This window comes from Onychostoma macrolepis, chromosome 07 (assembly GCF_012432095.1).
Source record: "Onychostoma macrolepis isolate SWU-2019 chromosome 07, ASM1243209v1, whole genome shotgun sequence".
Lineage (NCBI taxonomy): Eukaryota > Metazoa > Chordata > Actinopteri > Cypriniformes > Cyprinidae > Onychostoma > Onychostoma macrolepis.
Genome location: NC_081161.1, coordinates 24,315,119 through 24,343,099, shown reverse-complemented (window position 1 = coordinate 24,343,099; position 27,981 = coordinate 24,315,119). Strand labels below are relative to the sequence as shown.

Sequence of the window (27,981 nt, the reverse complement as noted above, 5' to 3'; positions counted from 1 at the left end):
CAGTTTTTGTGATGTATTCTGCACCACATGCACTAGACCCCATTGGCAGCTTTTTGGTCAATGTTGTATCGCCATCAGCCAGTGGGTGAGATAGATCACTCTGACTGGCTGTTTAGTGAATCAGTGTATGAGGAGAAAAGCAAAGAAACTGATGAAAGTGAGCAGAAAATGAAGACACAGAAAGCTAATTTAATTTCATATCACTTTACCTGAGCATTCAATACACACATAATTTCATAACGACATGGTTGTCTGAAATGAAAAGTCAAAACCACTGATTAACATGATTCATATTCAAAATGGTATGCAATTTGTATATCCAAGTGTTGGTTTCCTCTTGAATGACGTACATAGACTATTGCCACCTGTTGAGAAATCTGCAATCCGAAAACATATTTAGTTGGCCGTTGGCTGAAGTCTTCATGGTGTTCAAGCACAACTTTTTAGCCCAGACACAAAAAAACGTGAGGCAAAAACACAGTTGGCTTTTGGCTTTTTTGTTCTGTGATGTCTGTTTGTGTCACAGTCTAAACATGACTAAAAATGACAAGAACTTTACAGCTCAAATGATACACAAGTTGTGATAAAATAATCGATGAAAGTTCTTTATAAGCTTCCCATCTCTGGTTTATTTCCACCAAAAATGGCCCCAGTCTATTCCGTTGGCCCTGTCCCAAAGTCATGCAGACTTACAAATGGCCACTGCATGCACGCGTCTTTTATGTCCACAAGACCATAGGATGTCCCATGTGTCATTTAAGGCTTCAGAAGGGTGCTCATGAGTCCCCCTTTGAGAGCGTTAGATGCCCTAGATGTGCACTTCTGCTGAGTGGACGCTGAGATGAACTCAACGGTAGACTTCTCAAGTCAAAGTGGCATTACATCACGAAAGTGTGGACTCCATGGAAGGAAACAAGAGCAATAACCCATTTGTTTTTTAAAGAAAAATAGCATCGAGTCAATTTTTTTGGTGGTAATCAACATTATGCTATAAATGCTGTCAGTGGAGCTTAACTTGTATTAAACCCAGAGTATTACTTTATAAATTAAGATGAACTTTTTCTAAAGATCACAACTATATTTATAGTTACTGTGGAAGATGCACTTAAACTCTCCTGGACGAGTGTGCATAAAAGCTCAAAAACAGATGATTAAAGCAGTTCAACCTCAATTATGCAGCCTGGTTAAAGGGCGAAGCACTATTTGCTATACAGTCAGACAACAGTTAATGAAAAGGTGTAAATTCTGTCACAACACTGTGATGGTGGCGTTCATATTCGTGGCCTTACACCAGCGCCACACTAATTACCTGCCTGAAGGGTGCTGTGGAGAGAGTGGCCCTCTGGATATTTTTCTACTTCACACAACACCTCTCTTTTCCTGTCAACACACCGGGGACACATCCCTCTCTCTCTTTCTCCCTCTCTCTGACGCTCTTTCCATCCATCGCTTCGGCCGAGGAGGTGTCACATTATCACCTGGAGGTGTAAACAGCCGAAGAATTACCTTTTCCACACCGATTTCTCACGTACACACACACTTTCAGCACACACACACTCAGGTACTTATATACGCTGTCTCTTGTCCCAAGATGAGTCTTTCTGTCGCTTGATGAATTTGACCACATGTATTTTTGCTCTTGAATGATTCTTAAATGTTTTGCGCTTATTCCAATTCTCTTTTACCATTGCTTATGCTTAGAAACTCTTTGCTGTCTTTCTTTGTATGCATGCACCTCTCTGTCCCTTCTTTCTCCTGGCTGTCTCACTATTTTTGGTCTCCATCTTTCTCTCTGTCCATCTTTTTCTGTTTCTGTTTCTCTTTCTTGATCTGATGGATGGCTCACAGAACTCAGAGTTGAGAACTCCTCTGATGTCGTCAGTCTGTGTCCTCCGCTGTCAAAAAGCCTCTTAAATATCATCCTGCATAATGCATATCTTGCATATTTTCTCAAACTGCATTCACGTTCCCATTTTTTTCGAGTGTAAATCTGTTTACCGGATGCAAAGCTTAGTATGCATTTATATCTCATTCTATACTGACAAATGTGAACTTAGCTGAAAGTATGTAAATAGCATTCTGTAGTATCGCAGAGTTGCTGACATACGCAAATGTATTTAAACGTGGTCTTTTGAGTTTTAAACTTCATTTTGAAAGACAATGTCACTGATTTTAAAAAGACAGTTAAAAAGTGAATATCTGTTTGCCTTGAATTGCCTTGTGTTTGACAGAAAAACTCAAACATGAAATAATTTCCATAAAATTCTACAGTTCTTACTGCTTAATTCCTCTATTGTTTTTGTGTCGCGTTGCTAAAGAACATGTCTCCTTGTTTCAATGCTCTCAATAACAGAAGAATAGTTTTTTCAAATGGATAGTTCTTCCAAAAATTCTGTCATCATTTACTCACCCTCATATCGTTCCAAACCCTATGACTTTCTGGAATTTTTGGAGCATATTCTGCACATTTTCTTCAATTTAATGAAAGTTATTGGGCTCTGAGGGTAGCTATAACCTGTTTTCCTATTTTGGAGGGGAGAGGGGGGTGTGTGTGTGTGGTTAGATGTGCCATAGATGCCGGTACATGGATTTATAGATGAGGCTGCTGTTTGCAGCTGGCTGTTTGAGTGTTTACCGTTGTTTCCCATTGTGTGTGTTTGTATTTGCCTGGGTGTATTTCGACTTTGCCAGACTGTGTAAGCTCCTGCAGTTGCTCCATGTGGTCTCTCTACTCTCTGGCAGTATTGCAGCGCCTGATGTTGGCAGTTCCGCCCTGCCAACCCCGGCAGCCCTCAGCCAGACAGAACACTAGCCACATTCATTACACATTCCATGAGACACTTGCCAATGTCACCACTGCTACATGCACTGAAAGAAAGCTTTATTGTTATTAGCAGCAGAAAAATTAGTAAAATAATCATAATTAAGTAAAATAATCATAAGTAATAAATACATTTATTTATGCTCAATCATTATTTCTTCATTTTAGTAAGTTATAAGTTTTAATAACATTGATGTACTAGAAAGGAATAGAGACAAAGTTAATCATGTTTGAATTTGACAGGTTTTGTTGTTTTTTCCTTACAGGTTTTTTCTAATAGGCAGTCATTGAAACTTATTGAATAAAGCTTGGTTTATATTTAGACCATTCCCAAGTAAAAGCGGTAGCTTTTCTTTAAATATCTGATCTCATCTAGATTTGTAATAAAATAAGATTCATTCACACTATTATGAATTATAAAGAATCATTTGCAGATTTATTTATTTTTTTTTCTGTTTCTAACTAAGACTATTTCATTATTGACTAAAAATGTGTAAAATGTTTAATGGATAAACACTACAAAAAGTGATTTTTTTCTTTAGTATTTCTGCCTTGTTTTCCAGTAAGAATATCTAAACTTTCATAAATCAAGATAAATTTACTTGAAGGTTATATGTCTTGTTTTCTGAACGATTTGTCAGATTAAGTGAGTTTTCATGTAAAAGTTCATTCAAATTGAAATTTATTTATTTATTTATTTTTTGTTACCCCATTGGCAGATATTTTTCTTGTTTTAAGCTTAAACACATTTAATTTTGACACTCTTGTCAGGAAACAAGACTTATCATTTTGCATCTCAAGTAAACGTTTCTCGATTTAATGATGTTTAGATATTTGTACTGGAAAAGAAGACAAAATACTGAGTAAGAAAGAAAATCTTTTCTGCAGCCCAGCCAAACACATTAAAAGCTGCATAAAGTAAAACTTATCTGACACAACACAGCAGAGGTTCTCCACTCATTCATATAACCATGTCTGAACATATTCAAAGTGATCAGCAGCAACCAAGCCCCTCACCTTTTCAGTCTCTCATCAGAAATATTTGTTGTGTAATATATATTTTGCTTTTTTTGTTTTGAATGTTTCTGAGACTGACATTTATCGTGCCCTTAAAAGCATCGATTCTCACTGTCTTTTGCATCTGTTTTAAGCATGTGCTTATACTGTACTTAAGCTTAAGTGCATTCGCTTATTGTAAATCCTGAATCATAAACTCTCAGCCACCCACAACCTCTATAAAAGGGCTTTTTAACCCCAGTCTTTGCATCTTGACGATGTGAATCATCCTCTCCTCATCAGACATAAAAAATATAAGTTTTGAGCCTGAATTGTTCTTGACACTTTGAACCATTAAACAAACTTCTCAGCACTTGATGCACAGACAGTGAAAGGTGATGAATCTTTTAAAACATATATGTACTGTATGCAATCTGTGTTATGTTGTTGTGCAACTTTTACATATGGGGTTTTAACAAACTATGCCATCAAATGTATTCAAAGGCTCAAGAAATGATTGTTTAGTCATTTTATCTGAAGAGGTACTAATTTCTGTGCCATGAGAAGTACCGAACAAAATTGCAATTGGTTTGTTTCTGCAGCCCAATTAGACATTGAACCAATGGTGTTAGACAGGGGAGAGTTTGAAACTTGTGATGAAAAGATAGATATTTGGCTTGACATTTCTTTAGGATTTTTTTGACGAATTTAAAGTAGAAATATTTTATAACAATAATAAAGCCTTTTATTGTCACATATAATCAATTTAATGCAACCTTGGTGAATTAAATTATTTATTTAAAAAATGCTAATGTAACTGTTTCCTCCGTGCTAATTGATGTACAGTTTGTTTGAATTTAACTCAGTCTCTTAACTATATCAAAACATTGAAATAACTCTTAAAATTACTGGGTTAATAATTAAAAGATCCAAATGAAATCATAACATTTTGCTTTCATAGACAACCGCATTTGTTGGATCCTGTTTTAGTGATGTCGGTGCTTATAAAATTGAGTTTTTGGAAAGTAGAGTGAGTGCTATTTGAACAGTACTTCCCAAGCACAGCCGGGGTTTCCAAACTCAATTGTCTTTCTTTCCTTTCTCGGCATATTAAAAAGCATAGAGAGCTCAGCGTTAGAAGTTCTTTGTTTTAACCAGGACTTTCTTTATTAATAAAACTATCACATCTGCTCTGCAATGCTGTGGGTTGCCACTGAGCTTTTATCTCTCCTGAGAAACAAAAGGGGAAATTAAGCTCTGGGGCGGCCATTTTCAAACTTCAGTCCAACTAATGACTAACCATGCAGAGCTCTCCAAAGCCGTCTCTCCCTCCCTCCCTCCCTCCCTCCCTCCCTCCAGCTAGACTTATCACTGTGCCGTATATGATAACATATTATTAAAATTTCTTCTCCCAATATTACAGTTGCTCATTATTAAGGAGTAGCAGCTGAGAGGAGACAGGAGAGAAGAAGGCCAAAATGGAGGGAGGCGTGTGTTATGGAGGCTGAGGTGGGATGTGTTTGTGAGCCACAAGGTCATGAAGGGGTTCAGTGATTAATGCATTTTGTGGTATATATATGTGTGTATGGGTGTGGGTGGGTGGGTGTTATGCAGTATATCTGATAGGTGTCATTTTCAACTACACCGCTCTCTCTTTTTTCCCTCCTCTCTCGTTGCTGCTCTGAGTGACGCTGTGTGTGATTTTTAATGACAGCTGGAACAAATGGGTTGTAATGAGGTGACCTTGCCATGTAGTCTGTTTGCCTCACCACTTTCTCTCTCATTCGCTCTCTCTCTGGCCAGAGGGCCATAGACCGTGCGTTTGAAGCAGTGTGAGGATGAACCAGCTGCAGGGTAAAGTAATGAAGCTTTTGGTAGTGTGGTGAGTTGGCACCAAGTCAATGATGCCTATGGCAGGTATTTTGTTGGCAGTTAGTGTTGTACATGTTTGTCTGTTTTGTAGATTGTATTCTTCCATCGGGTAAAATATGTTATTATGAACCCTTTGGCACATATGGATGCACAGTTTTATGTTTGTAGGCAGTAGACAAACTATTATGACTTATGGGCATTCAATAGTTAAGGGGATAGTTCACCCAAAAATGAACATTCTGTCATTATTTACTCACCCTCATTACTCAACCCCCTTAACTTTCATTACATGAGGAGAGGGGGAACACTTTCTTTATAAAATATTGATAACACTTTAGTATAGGGACCAATTCTCACTATTGACTATAAGTTAATTAGCTTATTAGTATGCCTAGTATTAACATATTGGCTGTTTATTTATAAAAATACTTATAAAGCACATATTCTGCATGACCATATTCTACATCCCTAATCCTACACAATACCTAAACTTAACAACTACCTTACTAACTATTAGTAAGCAGCAGATTAGGAGTTTTTTGAGGCAAAAGTCATAGTTAATTGTTTGTTAATAGCAAGAATTGCACCTTAAAATAAAGTGTGACCAAAATATCTTCTTTTGTGTTCTACAGAAGAAATAAAGTCATACAGGTTTGGAACAATAAATAATGACAGAATTACATTTTTGAGTCAACTAACTTTAAGAGACAGTGGTCAAGACCACACAGATAGATGTGTCATTATATTGCCCCATCTATTCCCAGCTGGCCTCAGTTAAATCAAATGAATTATTTAAATACCATGTTTGCAGCATCAATATTTATTGAATAAAAAGTTTCCTACACTGTTTATTACTGTGATTCAGTGCCAGTAAAGCTGCTTATCTGTCCAGACAGAGCTCAGGATCTGAGCATGTGAAAGCGTATTCACACCCCATACCTCCTACTGCTTTAGTTTTAGCCAAAATGGACATCCTCCCGCTGTGTCTCAGGGCTCCCGGAGGAAAAAAAAGCTGCAGCTGGCTACCAGCTTGCCAGATCTCACTTCCTGGATGTGTATACATTTGGCTTTGTGACAGAGGAGCCATCGAAATAAATGAGTCTGCTTTGATTGTTTCTCAGTGATATTTACACTGATGAAAGTGAGGATTTTTCACAATAGAGCTGATTTTGATTTAATTCAGTATTTACAAAACATTATTTTTGTATTGTGAATTTGTTTGTATCCAGTGCAGTTGTGAAAAAGGCTGGTGATATTATTAATTACTTACTTTAAATTATTATTATTGTGAATTTGAGAATGTCTTAGTATTTGGTTTGTCCCCCATTTACTTTAATGACAGCAGCACTTGAGCTGACGTGAACTCCACAAGTATGTGTAAAACTTTGGATCTTGAATCATCAACAGAAATAATGCAGAATGTCTTATTATTATGTAGTAACATTTTTATAAATTTTTCGTAATCCCAAAATGTTCTATTGAAAATCCCAGATTGTCGTGTTTTAAGTGTAAATTCAGTGGGCGCTGTAGGTTTGGTTTAAGGCTCTGGCATATAAAGTGATATTACTTTGCAAAAATGAATAAATATGCCTTAAACTATTTTGCCACATTTTCCAGTTTCTGGAGTTTGCTTTTAGCCCACATACTGAAAAGACAAGATCCCCCATCTCAGAGTTTTTGACCCCATTGTGTATATGGTATATAAATAACTGATTAAATGTTTCTAATCATCTACAGATTGGTAATTGTAGCATCTGCACTGCAGGGTGACTAAAAGGTACTGGTGAATTAGAATATTATGCAAATTATACAGGTTTACTGCTCATTTTAACATAATTTTTCAAAACACAATTATTGTATGTTAACTGTGAAGTGCTGAATTTAGAGAACTTGAAAAAGAAATAATTATATGAAAAATAAGATTTTGTGTTTCATGATTTTGTTTGGCTGCTTTCAGAGGTCTAGTGAATACCTCAGTGCCAAAATAAATGCTTTTGGTAATAAACTATAAGTGGAAAGCACAATTGTAAGTTGTTTGAATCTGGATGGAATAGTATTTCATTCATTCTGGGGGGGGATTTTAAAAAGGAGGGGGAAAAAAACTCTCCGGGGTGCCAGCTGCTTAAATCAGTGTGAAAGATTAGCATCACCATCTCCTCTCATTTGACATGCCTATATACACAGTATTACAGAAGTCACAACCTATTAATCAATGTACGTGTGTGTGTGTGTGTGTGTGTCTGTGTGTGTGTAACAGATAGAGAGACTAAAAATGTTCAAGCTCTTTCCAATGTGTCAGTCTTATCTGTGTTTTTACAGTTTCTCTATTTAAATGTCATCTAGAGTTTGAACATAAAAAGTCTGATGTGAAGTGGGATCATTGTGTGTATCAGTGTGTCTGCTGGTAGGTGGGTGGGTGCATGCTCGTATTTGTGTGTATTTGCGTGATAGACTGCTGAATTTGGTGGGTAACAACTGGAGATGTGTGAAATGCACCATATCCAACAACAGCCTTTATCTGAGACAAAATCACATGACAATGTACACACAAATCCGAGGATCTGAATACAGCCGTCGGCGCTAGAGTCATTAAGAGTGAGCGAGAATGATTTTGTTCTATTTCAGAGGTTGCTAGGCAATTTTTAGGCCAATCAGGTAATGCATCCTTACCTCACCTCCCTGCTAGACCAATCAGGTATTGATCACGACTGATGATAAGAAAGTGGAAAAGCTAATAAATAATCCGGTTGGACGATGCGTGAAATAGATTTCAAAGATTTTCTGCACAGGCATTTGGTTGTTAATAAACAGATCCTGACAACCATTAGTGTACGCTGGAAATAAGAGTCGACAGTGCATATGTACAACACACCAATTCTGCACTGATCCAGATGTAATCAGCCTAATGTTTCACTCAGTCTTTCTTTCTTTTTCTTTCTTTCTTTCTTGTAATGTACAGTTTATGTTCAGCTGAGTCTCTTGAATTTTTAACACTTTATTTTCAGTATGTTGGTATATGTTTATTAAAATATTGTCTATTAAAGCCAGACTCTGTTACAAATGTATATTTACTGACAACTGCTCTAACCTTCAGGTCTAATAAAATGAGTCATGGCAATGTTAGGTCAGTTTATTTCAACCGGGGCAAGATAGGGGAAAATGCCCCACTCAAGAACAATGTGCATGTAAATTGTAACAGATATAGATTTAGCATGTGCAGAAAGATGATGCATCAGCCAATGTGGTATTAAGGGGATTCAGTAGAAACGTTTGCTCATTTACATCATAGCACAAAATGTAAAATTCTATAATGACAACTCTCTGAAGATTTTAGCATGGTAATGGATATGACAATGTTAATGTATTTAGTCTTGGCGGAATAGATCTTCTACACTGCTGCTGCTGGATTGCTACTGCTGTTGGTTATTGCTGTAGTTGTAGATTATTTGCTGCTGTTGCAAGCAAGTACAGGAACTTGCTACTGCCAATGCAGTGAGTATTTAAGACATACTGCTGTTGCACAAATACCATATAACATAACCTGTAGCAGATCTATACAGGTGGAGCTGGGGAAGGTGGAGGGTTTACAGAAGCACGTTGAAAAATGCTCGAGTGGATACAGTAACCAGCTATTTAAATGTAAAGCAGCAAGCTCATTGGCTGCATATGCAACACAAACCAATCAGCTTGTGCCAAGTCGTTTAACATTGTGAATATCATCAGATACATCAAGAACCCATCAGCCTGTGCCATGTAAAGTTTCATGAAAGAAACATCATAAAAAAAAATTGATGTTTCCACAAATCCCTCATTAAAAATATAGACACAAAAATCTTGATTAAAATAATGTAATGTCACAGATTTATTTAATTATTTGATCAAGAGAAAAAATGTAAGGTACCTCAGGGAGCATCTTACCCTAAATCAAGTATGATTTGGTCCTAAAAAAAACACGCAAACATGGGTGCTAACACTTACCAACAATTTCAGAAGAAAATAAGTAATGTGAATGGACACATTGGATATAACCATTATCACCGCTCAGCATTTGTATTCAATATCCTTCACAGTTTCTTTAGTGATTGTGTATTTGGTTGACTGGTTTGCACCAGGCAGTTTGCTTATTTTGTCTGTTGCCAAATTCTGATTCAGATCTGCCCACTGTTGGCTGGTTTTTGTCTTCAGAGCTGAACACCATTGATGTGGCCTTGAACTTTTGAACAGCTTTGATTCTAAAGTATGGCAGCATCCCACAGTTCCAGCCGTTACATATGCATTCGCTTACCTGCGTCTATCTCTGACTGCATATGGCCAGATCACTGCTGCGGTAACCATATCAAACTACTGACTCTTATTTTTCTGACATTTCTTTGGGCGAGGCTGTATTTCATTGTTTTCTCCAGATCTGCAGGCTGAGACGTGGCAGTGAGATGTAAGACACAGTTTGTGTGGCTTGTTGCTAACTGATCAGCTGCTTGCTCAAACACCAGCTCTTTGTTGCTGCACCTCTCATCTGTCACAGTCGCTTCATCTTATTGTTTCTCTCCCCTTTCATCTCTCTCTTCGTCCCTCTTTCTGCCCTTCCATCTTCATTCAGCACCTATCTTTGTCTCTCCTTCTCTCTCTTTCTGTCTCTCCCCTTCTCTTTTTCTCTTTCAAGGTTTCACTCTTTTCCTTACTTCCACTATCGCATCTCATTTTCTCTCTAATATTCATTGGTGGACTCAGAGCAGAAGGTTTCTTGCTTTGATTCCATCTCGTGGGCTTATCAAAGGCAGGCCAGCACAATGTCATATCACCATTGAAATACACAAGGACGAGACGCATTACTGCAGGAGGAGAGATGATTGCTCGCTTTTTAAAATGGGCGGTGGGAGAAAGCGGTTTGAATTTGTGCTTGTTTTCCTCCTGAGACACAACAAGCCCTGTGTCCATGATACAAATGAAGCAAGACTGTCATTTCATATTGAACAAAAGATTTGAATTTAGAAGATATACCTGTAAACACACCTATTTGGGCATAGAGGGTGGGGATTCAACTCCTGGACATCTGTCTGTAATGTCAGTGGGTTTTTTTCTGTTTATGAAATAGATAGTCTAAATATCTAAATATTGTCTGGATGAATCATGATTGGAGCAACTGTACAACACTAAAAATCACACATCTGTGATAAATGTTGCAAGTTTCTGTCTTTCTCAAAAACCATAAAACTTATTCATTTACCCGTTAGTAAATGCATATTGCATAATTAGGGCTGTTATGTTTCCCTTTTTCACTGCATGATCACTGCAACCAAAAGAATTCACAATAATATTATTGTGATATCTATAGAAATGAGAAAAGAAAAAATGCTGTCAAATTTTTTTTCTCTCTCTTTTTTGGCCAATGAATCACAGTCAAAATGGAGAGTGTTTGCAACCATAATTATACAAAAAACGTTTAGAAAGATTTTGCAGACTAGGGTATCAAGCACTTCATCTGTTGTACGGAATCCAAAAAACTCCTACACTGGCGAGTTAACTTTGTTCAGGCACAAGTAGACCATCACGCTTTTTCCTATCATCTCCAACAACGTGATTCTGTGCGTTAAGTTGTAGCGACACACTGCATTGTCATACTTTTTTCATTTTATGGTGGGTGGCAACCAGTGTTCAGGTGCAGCATTGCAACCTACTGTGTTGGAGTGTCAACTAGATTGTTTCTGGCAATGGATTATTTAGAATATTATCACATGTAAAGCAATCAAATGTACAGTAGCTATATGAGTATATTTATAATACAAATGTAATATAGTTGATTTGTAATGATTTTTACTTCTGTTAAGCTGTGTATACTGTAATATTTTATATGTTGTAGTGTTCGGCGATATGCTCAATTTTTCGTCAGCCTGTGAAATCTCCGATACACGATATTATCGTGCTAATTTATTTAATTATTTATTTACTTAGTTTCATTGCCGGAAAGTGAACCAACTCCAGCGTAAGGCTAAAAGCAGCCTAATGTTTTTAATATGACTGAATTTGTATTTAACACGATAACAAATTAATAGAAACATCGTAAGTTACTAATTATAATGCTTACATTTCCTCAGTTATTCAAAAAGCAGCTACAGAAAACAAACAAAGAACATTACATTACCAAAGAACATCATCACAAGCTCGGCCTAGCGCGAGTTTATGCACTTACATCGCACATACATCTGCACTTTGTTGTTTATGATGAGAGAACTCGTGAGTCAGAATTCAGTCAGCGCGCGCTGAACAATGGAACTCCGCTCATCTGAACGCCTCTGATTGGCCATTGCATTCATAAACTCAGCATAATCGTGTGATTGGTTATAACAATGCGCAACACTGTAAAAACGCGGAAAAAGAAATATAATGCAACAAATAAGCCCTAATATTAATTAGATAGTATTACTAGCCTGATAATAATAATCGTCAAAGGCATCATCCACAGACGATACAATCGTCTATCGGCATAACCCTAATGGGTTGTCAATTATATTGTATGTTTTTGTGCAATTCCACCTATAAATAGCGAGATCAGGCTACATTTTGCTGTTAAGCACTTAAGGCCATGAGATTTTACCATGATTAAGAGAACAAAGGTGACAAATTAAAGTAACGCATAGCCTCTCGTGGTTTGTTGTGTAATTTTAATTCACACAATCTGTTTTAGATTGTGGTTTGTGATTTGGATCCTGTACTGTTCACTTTTAGCGTCTACATTTTTTGCTTATTAACTCCTAGTTGCCAAAATTCTGTCTGCTAATTGAATGACATTTGCTAAACATTTTCTGCCTGTCTGCCTGAAAAACAAGCATCCCTCATATATCCCACCTCATTCTCTGTCTCTCTCTTTTTGTTTTTCTCTCATTCTCTGTGATAGATACGTATAGACAGGTTTCATATGTGGTGGGTTTGGCATCTGTCATGATGTCTGCTCTAATTCTGGAGTGATTGCTCGATAACGGTTATAGCCACGTCGGGCAGGCACTTGTCATCATCTCTTTGCTTGCAGCCGTTTTCATTGGCAGCCATGGAGAGGGATGGATTGATTGGGTGAATAGGTGAGCAGAGGAACGTGGGTGGTGAGATGAAGATGTGATATTAAAAGATCCATGAGCGCTTTCTGGAAAATGCTTTTTTCTGTTATCCTGAAACGGCATTATGTTTTTGCAAACAGATTGGGGGAAAGGCATGATGGGATGGCCCTCATTTCATACGCAATCTCTCAATCACTCTTCCTCTCCTCGGTAGAATGAAATGGATACACACACACCTCAGCTCAGTATAGGATGATGAAAGCAAATAAAATTCATGCTGCAAAATGTATTCTTTAAAAAATATGGTTGCATGATAACATTTTGACATTGTGGTATAGTGCTGTTTGAATTTGCTGTTAGTATCTAAAACATATACAACTATAAATGCTTTCATACTACAGAGTGACGAAGGTTAATTTATCAGACACACACTGTAAATATATTCACAGTCTTTATCAGGTCAAATGGTTCTGTTGACTTGTTTACATTTTACTGTCATGCTCGACTTTCTGTTTAAAGTGGGCCACAATTTCCAAAAGTCCTTCAGACATCTTGACTTTTGCAGGACAAGCGCAGAGAGCTTAAAAGAGAGAAGTAGCACTTGTTTCTGATGAGTAGTGTGGTTTAAATAAAATCCCCTGGTTCAAAGCCCACAGGCAAATCAAGCTTGATTCAGAGCCAGTCGAACAGGTTGTCCTTGTTCCCTGTCCAGTGAATCTTTGGATATAAATTGTTGTTTAGGTATGTTTTTCGACCAAGTTTTGGAACAAATGGCATCACTGACAGACATGTTTCAGCTTAACTGTTTAAATTTGTGAACATTGTGTAAACATTCACACTGGTTTCGGCTTGATATGCAAGAGCGGTTGAGGAAGCTAAACTTTTCACCATAGATTAGGGTTATTTTATGTGTTTTGACAAGATTTTTTTTCAAACTAAACATTTCAGATTAATTTTAAATGCATTTAAATTGGCTATTTATGTCTTTGAGGGGACTTTCAAAAATGTGATCTATTAGTACAATGGAGGCGTTGGAACAGCTGGAACATTAAGAAATGCATATCTGGAATAAAACTGTAGTGACTGATACAATAGCCAATTAAATCCAGTTGAAAAACAACTTGAAAATCAAGCCTGACACATGTTTTCATGGGCTGTCTTGAATAATTTGGAAAGTCAAGACAATTTTTTACTGAATAAAATCAGAAATATACAGCTTCCAGAATCTGTGTGTGTGTGAAACAGATTGTAATTCACATAGCGCACTGAAAGGGGTTTATGTTATGTTCTATATTTTTATTTGTCAATATGACAGATGTCATATATGAAATCTGAAGAAAATCTGTTTCATTTTCAAAGGCCTCGTTATTTGCTCTCCATGGCAGCGTTGCAAGACCACCACCTCTCACGATTGTTTGGCTGCTATCTTCTTTCATCATCTGCGGACCGATCTTTTCTGTTTATTTTTCATTACCTTTGAACCTCATCCAAATCCAGCATACAGTCCTAAATGCAACAAAACACAAACCTCCATGAGGCATTTTTTCAAAAGCAGGGCATCTTACCCTGACGCAGTCCCTTTCCCCTGAGAAACGCTCAGGCTGCCTGACTCTGTCCCCAGCCTTTCATTTACATTTAAAGTGGCTGCAGACAGGCCTGAGTGCAAAGTGGATGGAGGAGGCCTCCACAGTCTCTGAGCTCTAATAAATGGAGACTCTGAGGGGTTCTGGGGATTGGCTGTGACACAAGGTTAACCTGGGTGCAGTTTCATTCGCAAGAGTGGGTCAAAGCTCAGCGCAGGGGAGAGTGAGATTTAGTCTCTCATGTGCGAATATGCAATGTGAGAAGGCATGTTTGTTAACGTGGTTGTATTTGCTCTCATTTAACATTTCTTCAGTACTCTACAGAGAAAAACACATTAACAAATGATGGATGGATATCAGTGGCACAGTATTTCTGCTTGTTTACCACATGTGAATTCATTCCTAGGTGTGACTCTGTAATATGTATGATTTAGTTAGATTACATTCAGTTATTTACCATTATCCAGGTACTTCATTAACAAGAATGGGTCAGTGACACAAGATTGGCCATGATAAAGAAAAAAGCATGTGCTTAGAAATGTACTCTTTGTGGTTATGTTGGTTTCATGTTAAAGTTTAAATTTAATGACTTTAAAAATGTCAAGTGGAGTAATTATCAAGTAAAAAGTAATAACATATTCAAGGAGAAATGAAAATAATTTTATGATAAATTTTTTAAGGTTATAATTTTTTTTTATTATCATGAATTCATTCATTTTAATTGAAAAAAAAAATGACATTGTTTTTGTTTTTAAGGACTCACATCACATGATATTTAAAGACCTGAACTTGCCTTGCTTTGCCCAACAAAGGTCAAAATATGTGATATTGTTAGACTTTGACCTTGACACAGTCAATAGGGTCTGCATGGGTCTTCACCATGTGATCACTTCCTGTTTTTTTTTTTGGATTTTGGTTGCATCACATGACTCTTGTTTGGACATTTATTAATACGCAGTTTAGAGGTGAAGTTATTATTTGTTTATTTTATTTTATTTAATTTTTTACCAAACTACCTAATTTGCCAGCCATTGTATGAGTTACGTTTTGAACGTATTTTTGTATTAATTAGTGTCACATCTCAACGTTGTTTTATTACAAAAGCAAAATGTTTTCAGCTGAAAATGGCCACGTACCGTACAAACAGCCGAGAGTATATTTGCCGCCTCTATTTCCGTGCCTGTACAACAAAACAGTATATGGCAGTAATAGATGTTTAGCGAGCTTAGATGATCTCTGTCTCATGAAGTGATGTTGTGGTGCAGAATAGCTCAGCTGTATTTGAGACCCAGACACTAAAAAAAAAGTGTCTTTCATTTTCTCTCAACCGCAGCAGCTGATAGACACTTTAGTTCACACACTCCCTCTTTCTCGTTCTGTCACACACACACCTGTTTATAGAGACCGGGCTTTAACGCTGTCACAGGCGGGAGAGTGGGAGAAAGAGTTCTTTCATGAGTGGAAGACAGACAGACAGTGATGTAAGGAGAGATGAGTCGCTTGTTGATTGTTCTGAGGCATCGTGCTTAATCATATGGAATGTAGCATTAAGAGTGTACGGTGAGAGGAATGAGCTTTGATAGATTAAAATCCTAATTAAAGAGTCTCCAGCAGACAAGACCAGCACTGGAGACCAACTCAGCTGGTGTCATTAGCATAGACGTCATCTGGGGGCACTTAAAGAACTCTTTCTCACTCTTTTCTCGCTCAACTCATTCCGTTCTGTATTTCTTAAGAACGTTTCTTTTTCCCCTTTCTCTTTTCTGTCCAGATTCTTCACCTCAGCTTCCTTGCATTGCCATTTATTTTCACACTTTTCTTGCCTTATCTTCCTGCGTGTTTGACGGTCTGTTTTTCTTATATATCTTTCTCTCTCTCTCCACTATCTCAGTGCTGCCTCTTAACCCCGCTCCCTCACTCTGCCGTTTCTGCTCCGGCAAAGTAAACAAAGTCAATTATAATTTCACACTGTATAATTATTTTCGCTTCTGTGTAATCTGTAAAAAGCCTTTTAATTCACTCTCTCTTTCTAAATGCACTATCAAAGCTGTGCTTGAAAAGAGCAACTTGCCTGAGAATCAAAGTAGGAGAAAGCGTTTCCTCTTATATGATGAGCTTTTTTTAAACTAATGCATTTTGTTTGATTCTATCATCCTAAAACATGCTTCAATCCACATATTAGATTGTACACTCTCTCATGCTTGTGTTGTGCTATGTTTCTTCATGGCTTATAGAACATGGCAAGTAATTGTTCGCATATTTAGATCAGTAACTGACTGAGATTATTCCCACCTCTCATAATGAATGTGTCTGATGGCCTATTTGCTGCTGAAAACTGTTAATTGTGCAGTGTTTTTTGACAACCAGACAGAGCGCTGGAAATCTTTATGTATGTATCTACAGTATTTTATTTTCTCAGTTATTAACTTGGCAATGTTTCAGAGTAATCATTTTAAAATGTAGAATTTCAACATTGAAATTGCTGCTTTTGGTGCCACTAAATGAAAATAGCTTCATGACATCAAAGGCATCCTTAGGAAGAGTAAAAGTTACATGCTAAAATTGATTTATCACAGATTTATCCCAGTGGCTAGCTGTAATAAAGTAAATAAGTTTTCATGGCATGATTCAAAAATAATGTTTTTGTGTATATATTGTAGGAGCAAAAATTCAGCTTTCATCTCTAAGCTGGTCATCAGAATCATGTGTTTCAGACAGTCATGGAACATTGAAGGGAAAGGGTGTTGGTTTCGAATGTATAGTAACTTTTGTCTGACAGCTGTGTTTCAGTTCCATATCACTTCAACAAATTATTAGTTATTTCAAAGGTCCTTCAAGCCTACAACAGCAAATCAACCAAAACTCACAAAGACCACTGACCAAGCAAACAACTGTGAATTAATAATATACCTGTAATTAAAAATCTAAATTTTTCATGTTTTTCCAACAACATTTTTTTAAATAAAAAAAAGAATATGAATATATATATATATATATGTAGTGGCGTGAAAAAGTTTTTGCCCCCTTCCTGTTTTTTTATTTTTTTGCATATTTGTCACACTTAAATAATTCAGATCATCAAGCAAATTTTAATATTACACAAAGATAAGCCAAGGAAATACAAAATGCAGTTTTGAAGTAATGATTTCATTCATTGTTTTAATTCAGCAACATTGGAGGGTTTTCAAGCATGAATGGACTGTTTAAGATCATGCCACAGCATCTCAGTCGGATTTAAGTCCGGACTTTGATTTGGCCACTCCAAACCCTTAATTTTGTTTTTCTTGAACCATTCAGAGGTGGACTTGCTGGTGTGTTTGGGATCATTGTCCTGCTGTATAACCCAAGTGTGCTTGAGCTTGAAGTCACAAACTGATGGCCGGACATTCTCCTTCAGGATTTTCTGATAGAGTGCAGAATTCATGGTTCCATCAATTATGGCAAGTCGTCCAGGTCCTGAAGCTGCAAAGCCGCTTCAGACCATCACACTACCACCACCATGTTTGACTGTTGGTATGATGTTCTTTTTATGAAATGCTGTGTTGGTTTTACGCCAACTTTTGTCGCATTAGTCCTCAGAATATTTGCCCAAAAGTCTTGGGGATAATCAAGATATTTTTTGGCGAATGTGAGACAAGCCTTTTTGTTCTTTTTGGTCAGCAATGGCTTTTGCCTTGGAACTCTCCCATGGATGCTGTTTTTGCCCAGTCTCTTTCTTATTGTTGAATCATGAACACTGACCTTAATTGAGGCAAGTGAGGCCTGCAGTTCTTTAGATGTTGTTATGGGTTCTTTTATGATCTCCTGGATGAGTCGTCGTTGCGCCCATGGGGTCATTTTGGTAGGCCGGCCACACCTGGGAAGGTTCACCACTGTTCCAAGTTTTCTCCATTTGTGGATAATGGCTCTGACCCTGGTTCGCTGGAGTCCCAAAGCCTTAGAAACGGCTTTATAACCTTTTCCAGACTGATACATGTCAACTATTTTGTTTCTCATCTGTTCTTGAATTTATTTAGATTGCGGCATGACGTGTTGCTCTTTAAGCAAGCTTCACTTTGTCAGACAGGTTCTATTTAAGTGATTTCTTGAATCAACAGCTCTGGCAGTAATCAGGCCTGGGTTTGGCTAGTGAAATTTAACTGATTTAACAGGAGGGGACAATTAATTTTTCACGTAGGGCCAGGTAGGTTTGAACAGATTTCCCTTAATAAATGAAATCATCATTTAAAAATTGCATTTTGTATTTATTTGCATTAACTTTGTGTAATATTAACATTTGTTTGATGATCTGAATCTTTTAAGTGTGACAAATATGCAAAAAAAATGTAAAAAACAGGAAGTGGGCAAAAACCTTTTCACGGTACTGTGTATATATATATATATATATATATATATATATATATATATATATATATATATATATATATATTCACGGTACTGTGTGTGTATATATATATATATATATACAGTGAGGAAAATAAGTATTTGAACACCCTGCTATTTTGCAAGTTCTCCCACTTAGAAATCATGGAGGGGTCTGAAATTGTCATCGAGGTGCATGTCCACTGTGAGAGACATAATCTAAAAAAAATCCAGAAATCACAATGTATGATTTTTAACTATTTATTTGTATGATACAGCTGCAAATAAGTATTTGAACACCTGTCTATCAGCTAGAATTCTGACCCTCAAAGACCTGTTAGTCTGCCTTTAAAATGTCCACCTCCACTCCATTTATTATCCTAAATTAGATGCACCTGTTTGAGGTCGTTAGCTGCATAAAGACACCTGTCCACCCCATACAATCAGTAAGAATCCAACTACTAACATGGCCAAGACCAAAGAGCTGTCCAAAGACACTAGAGACAAAATTGTACACCTCCACAAGGCTGGAAAGGGCTACGGGAAATTGCCAAGCAGCTTGGTGAAAAAGGTCCACTGTTGGAGCAATCATTAGAAAATGGAAGAAGCTAAACATGACTGTCAATCTCCCTCGGACTGGGGCTCCATGCAAGATCTCACCTCGTGGGGTCTCAATGATCCTAAGAAAGGTGAGAAATCAGCCCAGAACTACACGGGAGGAGCTGGTCAATGACCTGAAAAGAGCTGGGACCACCGCTTCCAAGGTTACTGTTGGTAATACACTAAGACGCCATGGTTTGAAATCATGCATGGCACGGAAGGTTCCCCTGCTTAAACCAGGCCTGACTTAAGTTTGCCAATGACCATTTGGATGATCCAGAGGAGTCATGGGAGAAAGTCATGTGGTCAGATGAGACCAAAATAGAACTTTTTGGTCATAATTCCACTAAACGTGTTTGGAGGAAGAAGAATGATGAGTACCATCCCAAGAACACCATCCCTACTGTGAAGCATGGGGGTGGTAGCATCATGCTTTGGGGGTGTTTTTCTGCACATGGGACAGGGCGACTGCACTGTATTAAGGAGAGGATGACCGGGGCCATGTATTGCGAGATTTTGGGGAACAACCTCCTTCCCTCAGTTAGAGCATTGAAGATGGGTCGAGGCTGGGTCTTCCAACATGACAATGACCAAGCACACAGCCAGGATAACCAAGGAGTGGCTCTGTAAGAAGCATATCAAGGTTCTGGCGTGGCCTAGCCAGTCTCCAGACCTAAACCCAATAGAGAATCTTTGAGGGAGCTCAAACTCCGTGTTTCTCAGCGACAGGCCAGAAACCTGACTGATCTAGAGAAGAGTGGGCCAAAATCCCTCCTGCAGTGTGTGCAAACCTGGTGAAAAACTACAGGAAACGTTTGACCTCTGTAATTGCAAACAAAGGCTACTGTACCAAATATTAACATTGATTTTCTCAGGTGTTCAAATACTTATTTGCAGCTGTATCATACAAATAAATAGTTAAAAATCATACATTGTGATTTCTGGATTTTTTTTTAGATTATGTCTCTCACAGTGGACATGCACCTACGATGACAATTTCAGACCCCTCCATGATTTCTAAGTGGGAGAACTTGCAAAATAGCAGGGTGTTCAAATACTTATTTTCCTCACTGTATATGTATGTGTGTGTGTGTATATATATATATATATATATATACACACACACACACACATGTTCGTTTTTGTGAAAAGTGGGGACATCCCATAGGCGTAATGGTTTTTATACTGTACTTACTGTATGTGCTATTGCCCTACACTAACCCTACACCTAAACCTACCCCTTGCAGGAGACTGTGCATTTCAACTTTCCCCCAAAAAACCTCACTCTGTATGATTTATAAGCGTTTTGAAAAGAGGGGACATGGGTCAATGTCCTGAAAAGTCACCTTCTCCTTGTAAAACCTGTGTCATACCTTTGTCATTATACAAATCTATGTCCTGACTTTTCACAAAAACGTGCACACACATACACACACATACATACCATTGCTGACCTTCAGGCTGATTTGTTGTGGGTTTGTGTTGTGGAGAGACAGCAAACTGTGACGGATGAACAGAAATTGTAATAAGTACTGAAGTTAAGTATCACTTCAACTCCTTTGCTGGGGCTGTAAGCAAACTAACATTACTGCAGGCCAAATGTAGAAATGGTTGATATGTAACACATCATGCTTCTTTACTGTTACTGTCATGCCAGCAGATGCAGCACATGAAATGCCACTTGAAATGGCTCATGTATGAGTTGAAGGATTAAACATGTCACGTTATTGAAAGGAACTACTGATTTTAGTGTTCTGAGAAGTTATCAAAGAAAAGATATCTCTGACACAACTGCTTAGTCTCATACAAATTGTTACCAGCAAATATATTTTGACATACAAAGCCCACACAATGTGCCATATTTTTGGACCTTTAATTCAATACAAAAGCTCTGAAAGCTTTGGATAGTCACATACCGAAAAAGCTGCAGAATTCTGATCCATCAGCTGAAAATATGACGACATCCACAGCGGTCTAAGTAAATTCAGTTATTGCAGCCACACAGTGCTCTTTTTTTATTTATTTTTTTGCCACTGCCCCCAGATTCACACGGTAGGATAAATGTTTGTACTTGCAGGTTTCAGGCTGAAACATATTTTGATTGGTGTATTTTTCTGGAGCAATATACTTCTAAGTCCCCAAACATACTAAAATCCTTTCTTAGTGCTAATAATCCTGAAGAGCATTTTACTCACCCTCTCATCATTTTCCATTGTTTTTTTTCCTCACACCCTCTTGATTGTTGCTTGCGGATATTTGTCATTTCATATTTATTTCAGTATTCAGATTTTATCAAAAATAAATACATTTCTGTCACATCTTCTCAAATATGGAAAATCATTTTAAACAACAGACTACCTAATGCCCATTCAAATTAGCTCAAACACACCTGTCACACACACATCCATTTCAGCACTGATGACATGCTATAGTTTCTGATGTGCTCTCACTCGGTCACCCTTTTTTCTCTTCAACAGTTGAGCAGAAAGGACAGCTGGAAAAGGAAAGTGGTCTGCGGATTCTTGAGGCTGGACTGAGTGATGTAAGTCAGAGGAAAGGAGTCTTCTTTCTCTCCCCTCTTCCTCCCTCACCAATGATGACATCCTCCTTTCCCAGAGTGCAACCCCATATTGAATGTGTTTCACTCGCAGAATCTGTCCTTTAACTTAGCATTCTTTTATAGATGGTTTTTATATCAAACTATATAGATGGTTTTTATACCAAAGATGGTTATTAGTTATCTCAATCAAATACATGGAAAGAGATGTTTAGAGACTATTGCCTAACACGTAGACATGTGGCTGGATACTTTAAACTAAATTGATTACGAAAACAACTCGTTATGTCGAGATCATGAGAAAATGAAGGCATGATCACGAGAAAACAAGAAGGAAAAAAATAATAATGCATGGCCGCTTAGAATTTCCGTAGGTATGTATATTCCACAGCGGTAGTTTAATATGTTAGAGTGGAAATGGTCAAACTTTGTTTTGCTTTAAGGGAACACTGAGTGAATGAGACTGTTCTTATGCTGGGACGTTTGATCTCATACCCATTGATCACCTACCATTAAGTCTGTGTTGTTTTGGTGGTAGATGTTTAGGAGCCCATTGAGCACTGCTTAACAACTGCATTGATGCAACATTGCCTGTTAGACCGCTGACAGAAGACAGGCATTATAAATACTAGATTTCTTATGATTATTTTATGCTAATATGCTAATTTGAATAAATTAACATTTATTAAGCTAATTCACTTTCACATTTTGCCTGATAAGTAAAATAAAATAGCAATGAAATTATCAGGATTCTGGATAGGGCTGGTCTAGCTGGCAAACTGTCATAGCCTTTTTGTTCAAGAATGAAATGTCATGGATTAGCAATAGCACCACCAGCATTTACGATTCTGTCATTTACTCACCCTCAAGTTGTTCCAAACCTGTATGAATTTTCTTTCTTCTGATGAACACAAAAGAGGATATTTAAAACATGTATGGGTAGCTAAACAGCTGCTGGTACCCATTAACTTACATAATACCTTTTTTCAATTCTATGGAAGTCAGTGGAGACCAGCAACTGTTTTGTTACCCACATTCTTCAAAAAAAACTTATTTTGTGTTCAACAGAAGAAAGAAATTCATACAGGTTTGGAACAACTTGAGGGTGAGTAAATGATAACATAATTTTCATTTTTGGTGAAATATCCATTTAAAAAAGCTCAAATTATGGATTGTCGACCTTATTATGCTACATTTGTGGTGATCAATTACAGGTAAAGGCAAAATACAGCAAAATCATAGCACTTATGACTAGCAGTCAACAAATAGGAAAAAAGTCTTACGTCCAACTTGAAAAGTTAAGTCCCAGAATTGAAGTCCTGTTATCAATGTAATTGGTTCACTAAGATTGCATCGAACTGCATCTGATGCAAAAGGTTGCCATATTCATACTGTATACTATTGCATTTATGTGTTATTCCAAAGTACTTCCAAAAATACTATTACTGTGGTGCATATCCAAAAATGCATGCTATTACTATAGCATTTATGGTATTCTCTTATTAGCCTTCTCTATTCTTGTCAGTTATTAGATCAGATAAAACTCCAAAAGCCAAATCCTAAATCACATTTATTTTTCGACTTAATATAAAGAACTTACACGTCTTACACTCAAAGGAATGGGGTTACATCATTAAACCTCTTTCTGTGATTGTGTGCTATATATTTATGTGTGTGTGTGTGTATATATGTGTGTATGCCTGTGATTGCCATTAAATAGAGCTAAGCGGCTCTCTATGTCACTGATTCAATTCGCTGTCTGCTGCAGAGGCAACATGCCAAATATACTCTGTCACTCAAAACGGCCACACAACAGAGAGAGAGAGAGGATGGAGAGACAGATGGTTATTAGTTATCTCAATCAAATACATGGAAAGAGATGTTTAGAGACTATTGCCTAACACGTAGACATGTGGCTGGATACTTTAAACTAAATTGATTAAAAGTGCTGTTCTGCATGAAACATAAAACCGTTTAAAACATAAACAATACTGCACAGGTATATACCACAGTGGTAGTTTAATATGTTAGATTGAAAATAGTCAAACTTGTTTTGCTTTAAGGGAACACTGAGCGAATGAGACTGTTCTTATGCTGGAACATTTGATCTTATACCCATTGACCACCTGCCCTTAAGTCTGTGTTGTTTTGGTGGTAGATGTTTAGGAGCCCATTGAGGACTGCTTAACAACTGCATTGATGCAACATTGCCTGTTACAACCCAAATTCCGGAAATGTTGGGACGTTTTTTAAATTTGAATAAAATTAAAACTAGAAGAATTTCAAATCACATGAGCCAATATTTTATTCACAATAGAACATAGATAACATAACAAATATTTAAACTGAGAAATTTTACAAATTTATGCACAAAATGAGCTCATTTCAAATTTGATGCCTACTACAGGTCTCAAAATAGTTGGGACGGGGGCATGTTTACCATGGTGTAGCATCTCCTCTTCTTTTCAAAACAGTTTGAAGACATCTGAACTTCAAGGTTATGAGTTTCTGGAGTTTTGGTGTTGGAATTTGGTCCCATTCTTGCCTGATATAGGTTTCCAGCTTGCCTGTTAGACCGCTGACAGAAGACAGGCATTATAAATACTAGATTTCTTATGATTATTTTATGCTAATATGCTAATTTTAATAAATTAACATTTATTAAGCTAATTCACATTCACATTTTGCCTGATAAGTAAAATAAAATAGCAATGAAATTATCAGGATTCTGGATAGGGCTGGTCTAGCTGGCAAACTGTCATAGCCTTTTTGTTCAAGAATGAAATGTCATGGATTAGCAATAGCACCACCAGCATTCTGATTCTGTCATTTACTCACCCTCAAGTTGTTCCAAACCTGTATGAATTTTCTTTCTTCTGATGAACACAAAAGAGGATATTTAAAACATGTATGGGTAGCTAAACAGCTGCTGGTACCCATTAACTTACATATTACCTTTTTTAAATTCTGTGGAAGTTAGTGGAGACCAGCAACTGTTTTGTTACCCACATTCTTCAAAAAAAACTTATTTTGTGTTCAACAGAAGAAAGAAATTCATACAGGTTTGGAACAACTTGAGGGTGAGTAAATGATAACATAATTTTTATTTTTGGTGAATTATCCCTTTTAAAAAGCTCAAATTATGGATTGTCGACCTTATTATGCTACATTTGTGGTGAGCAATTACAGGTAAAGGCAAAATACAGCAAAATCATAGCACTTATGACTAGCAGTCAACAAATAGGAAAAAGTCATACGTCCAACTTGAAAAGTTAAGTCCCAGAATTGAAGTCCTGTTATCATCGTAATTGGTTCACTAAGATTGCACCAAACTGCATCTGATGTAAAATCTCTTGTGGTTGCCATATTCATACTGTATACTATGGCATTTATGTGTTATTATTAACTGGTTTTGCATTGTCTTGCTGAAATACACCTTATATACCTTTCAGCATTCATAGTGCCTTCCAAAACATGCAAGCTGCCCATACCGTATGCACTTATGCACCCCCATACCATCAGAGATGCTGGGTTTTGAACTGAACGCTGATGACACGCTGGAAGGTCTCCCGCCTCTTTAGCTCAGAGGACACGGCGTCCTTGCTTTCCAACAAGAATGTCAAATTTGGACTCGTCTGACCATAGAACACTTTTCCACTTTGAAACAGTCCATTTTAAATGAGCCTTGGCCCACAGGACACGACGACGCTTCTGGACCATGTTCACATATGGCTTCCTTTTAGCATGATAGAGCTTTAGTTGGCATCTGCAGATGGCATGGCAGATTGTGTTTACCGACAGTGGTTTCTGGAAGTATTCCTGGGCCCATTTAGTAATGTCAATGACAGAATCATACTGATGAGTGATATAGTGTCATCTGAGGGTGTCCCTTGCACACAGAGATTTCTCCAGTTTCTCTGAATCTTTTGATGATGTTAAGCACTGTAGATGATGAGATTTGCAAAGCCTTTGCAATTTGACGTTGAGGAACGTTGTTTTTAAAGTATTCCACAATCTTTTTAAAGATTGGAGAGCCTCTGCCCATCTTTACTTCTGAGAGACTCTGCCTCTCTAAGACATCCCTTTTATAGCTAATCATGTTACAGACCTGATGTCAATTAACTTAATTAGTTGCTAGATGTTCTCCCAACTGAATCTTTTCAAAATGTCTTGCTTTTTCAGCCCTTTGTTGCCACTGTGCCAACTTTTTTTTAGACCTGTTGTAGACCACTGATACTAGATTTCTGGGGCCGGTTGCACCAGCTGGACGTACACCCGGTCGTAAGGCTAGGCTGGACGTAAAATGCGCATTAAGTCATGCGTAGAATTTATACCCGTTGCACCATCTCGGCGTAGTGCTACGTCTGACACTAAATCTTACGCCTAGTCAGAGGTAGGTGTAAAGTGAAAACTCATGATTTGCTCGGACATTATTAGTTTTTAGGATTCATGTCTGTTAGTTAATTATTACTGCAGACGTGAACTGCAATGTTTATGGTCTTTTCAGGCAGGATAAGCGATATCAGTCGCGGAGCTCGGTGTTGTCTATAACACTCTGTCGACAGTAATTGAACTAATAAAAATAAAAAAATGTACATCTTGTAATTATACAGTAAAATATTACATATGATCTGGGATTATTAAAAGAAATGTAGCCTACCATTCCACATCTTGCTTGGAAGGACAGTATGCTTGGAAATATTTCACGTCTTTAATTCCATTGTAGCGTGCCTGCCATTCAATAATGACAGTAAGTTTGTGCTTTGTTGTTTTTAATCAGAGATAAAAGTATCAGCTTTCAAACTCTGTCAGTTTTATCACAAAATACAAACTATAAATGTGGTTTTCCAGCCACAGAAAGACGTCACGTAAAGTCACATTTGGCTACCTCAGGAAAGACATGCATTGTACATATAACCTCGATTGTCAGCTAGAAAAAAATAACTAGAAAGAAGCCTTGTATTGAATTCATTATATTTTACTTAACCTGCCGCCTTCATTTTTAATGTTTGTTTAAAGAAATCTGTCATGGGAACGTGCAGGGAGACTATATAAAAATGCGGACTTGTTAGAAAATGTTTACTCAATGAAATCATGGCGCGGTGGCTTCACTTGTTATGATGTCTTGAGCAATTCAGTTCTATATTAGTAGTTGTTGCCATTGCAGCGTGAACGTCTCAGCTGTATCTATAACTGCGGGAGAATGTGTCAGCGTGGACTCGCATCGTCTACGCCGGGCTTAGCTGCGCCTGATCGTAGTTTTAGTTGGTGCAACAGGTGTAAATATTTATTGTAAAGCTGGACGTTGCAAAGCCCAGCGTAGGGCTTACACCCAGCTTTTTTACGTCTAGCTGGTGCAACCGGCCCCTGGTGATTATTTGATGCTAATTTTAGTAAATTAACATTTATTAAGCTAATTCACATTCACCTTTTGCCTGATAATTAAAATAAAATAGCAAGGAAATTATCAGCATTCTGGATAGGGCTGGTCTAGCTGACAAACTGTCATAGCCTTTTTGTTCAACACTTGGTAAAACTGGTCAACCACCATGATCTTTCTGGTGAATATGATTAACCATTTAAACTTGACTCCCGTTTTAATATATTTTAATTGTCATTGACACTGATTTCTCAGAGAATGTCATAGAGAATGCCTTCAGTATGCTTGTAATATACTGTAGGATATACTGTGGGATTTCTGTTGTTTTATTTTTAAATAAAATTAAAATTGCATAAAATTGCATAAAATTGCAATACTTCTCTGTTACAGACCCTTATGTCAGTGGGGTACAAGAGACATGGAATTATTTAGTATCTGCCTTATTTTTCAGCGTTAAAGTCAATGATTTCCTGTGAATCTGAGAGACTTCTGATTTGTTGGCTGCTATTTACATTTTCATTTATGCATTTTATCCAAAGTGACTTAGGATAGAGGACCTAAGCAATTTGTCACAAACCCAATCATATTCTTAGTATACAATGGAAGGTTTATTATAAATCTAGATCAGGAAAAAAGCTATGTAAATAACTAGAATAACAAACCTTTTCACTATAACCTAGTGTGTTTATGATTACAATAATAGATTAAAATAATATTATAACAGTTTTCAACATCAATGGGCTTCCCATGTAAATAAATGG

General features: G+C 37.3%; 1 protein-coding gene across 1 annotated transcript in view; it reads left to right on the top strand.

The window, feature by feature from the left end:
• The window catches only part of ptprn2 (protein tyrosine phosphatase receptor type N2), a 189,365-nt gene that overhangs the window by 101,647 nt on the left and 59,737 nt on the right, over positions 1–27,981 (top strand). The window contains exon 12 of the mRNA XM_058781550.1: positions 21,761–21,825. Within this exon, the coding sequence (XP_058637533.1) occupies positions 21,761–21,825 (65 nt within the window). The remainder of the gene's footprint in view (positions 1–21,760; positions 21,826–27,981) is intronic.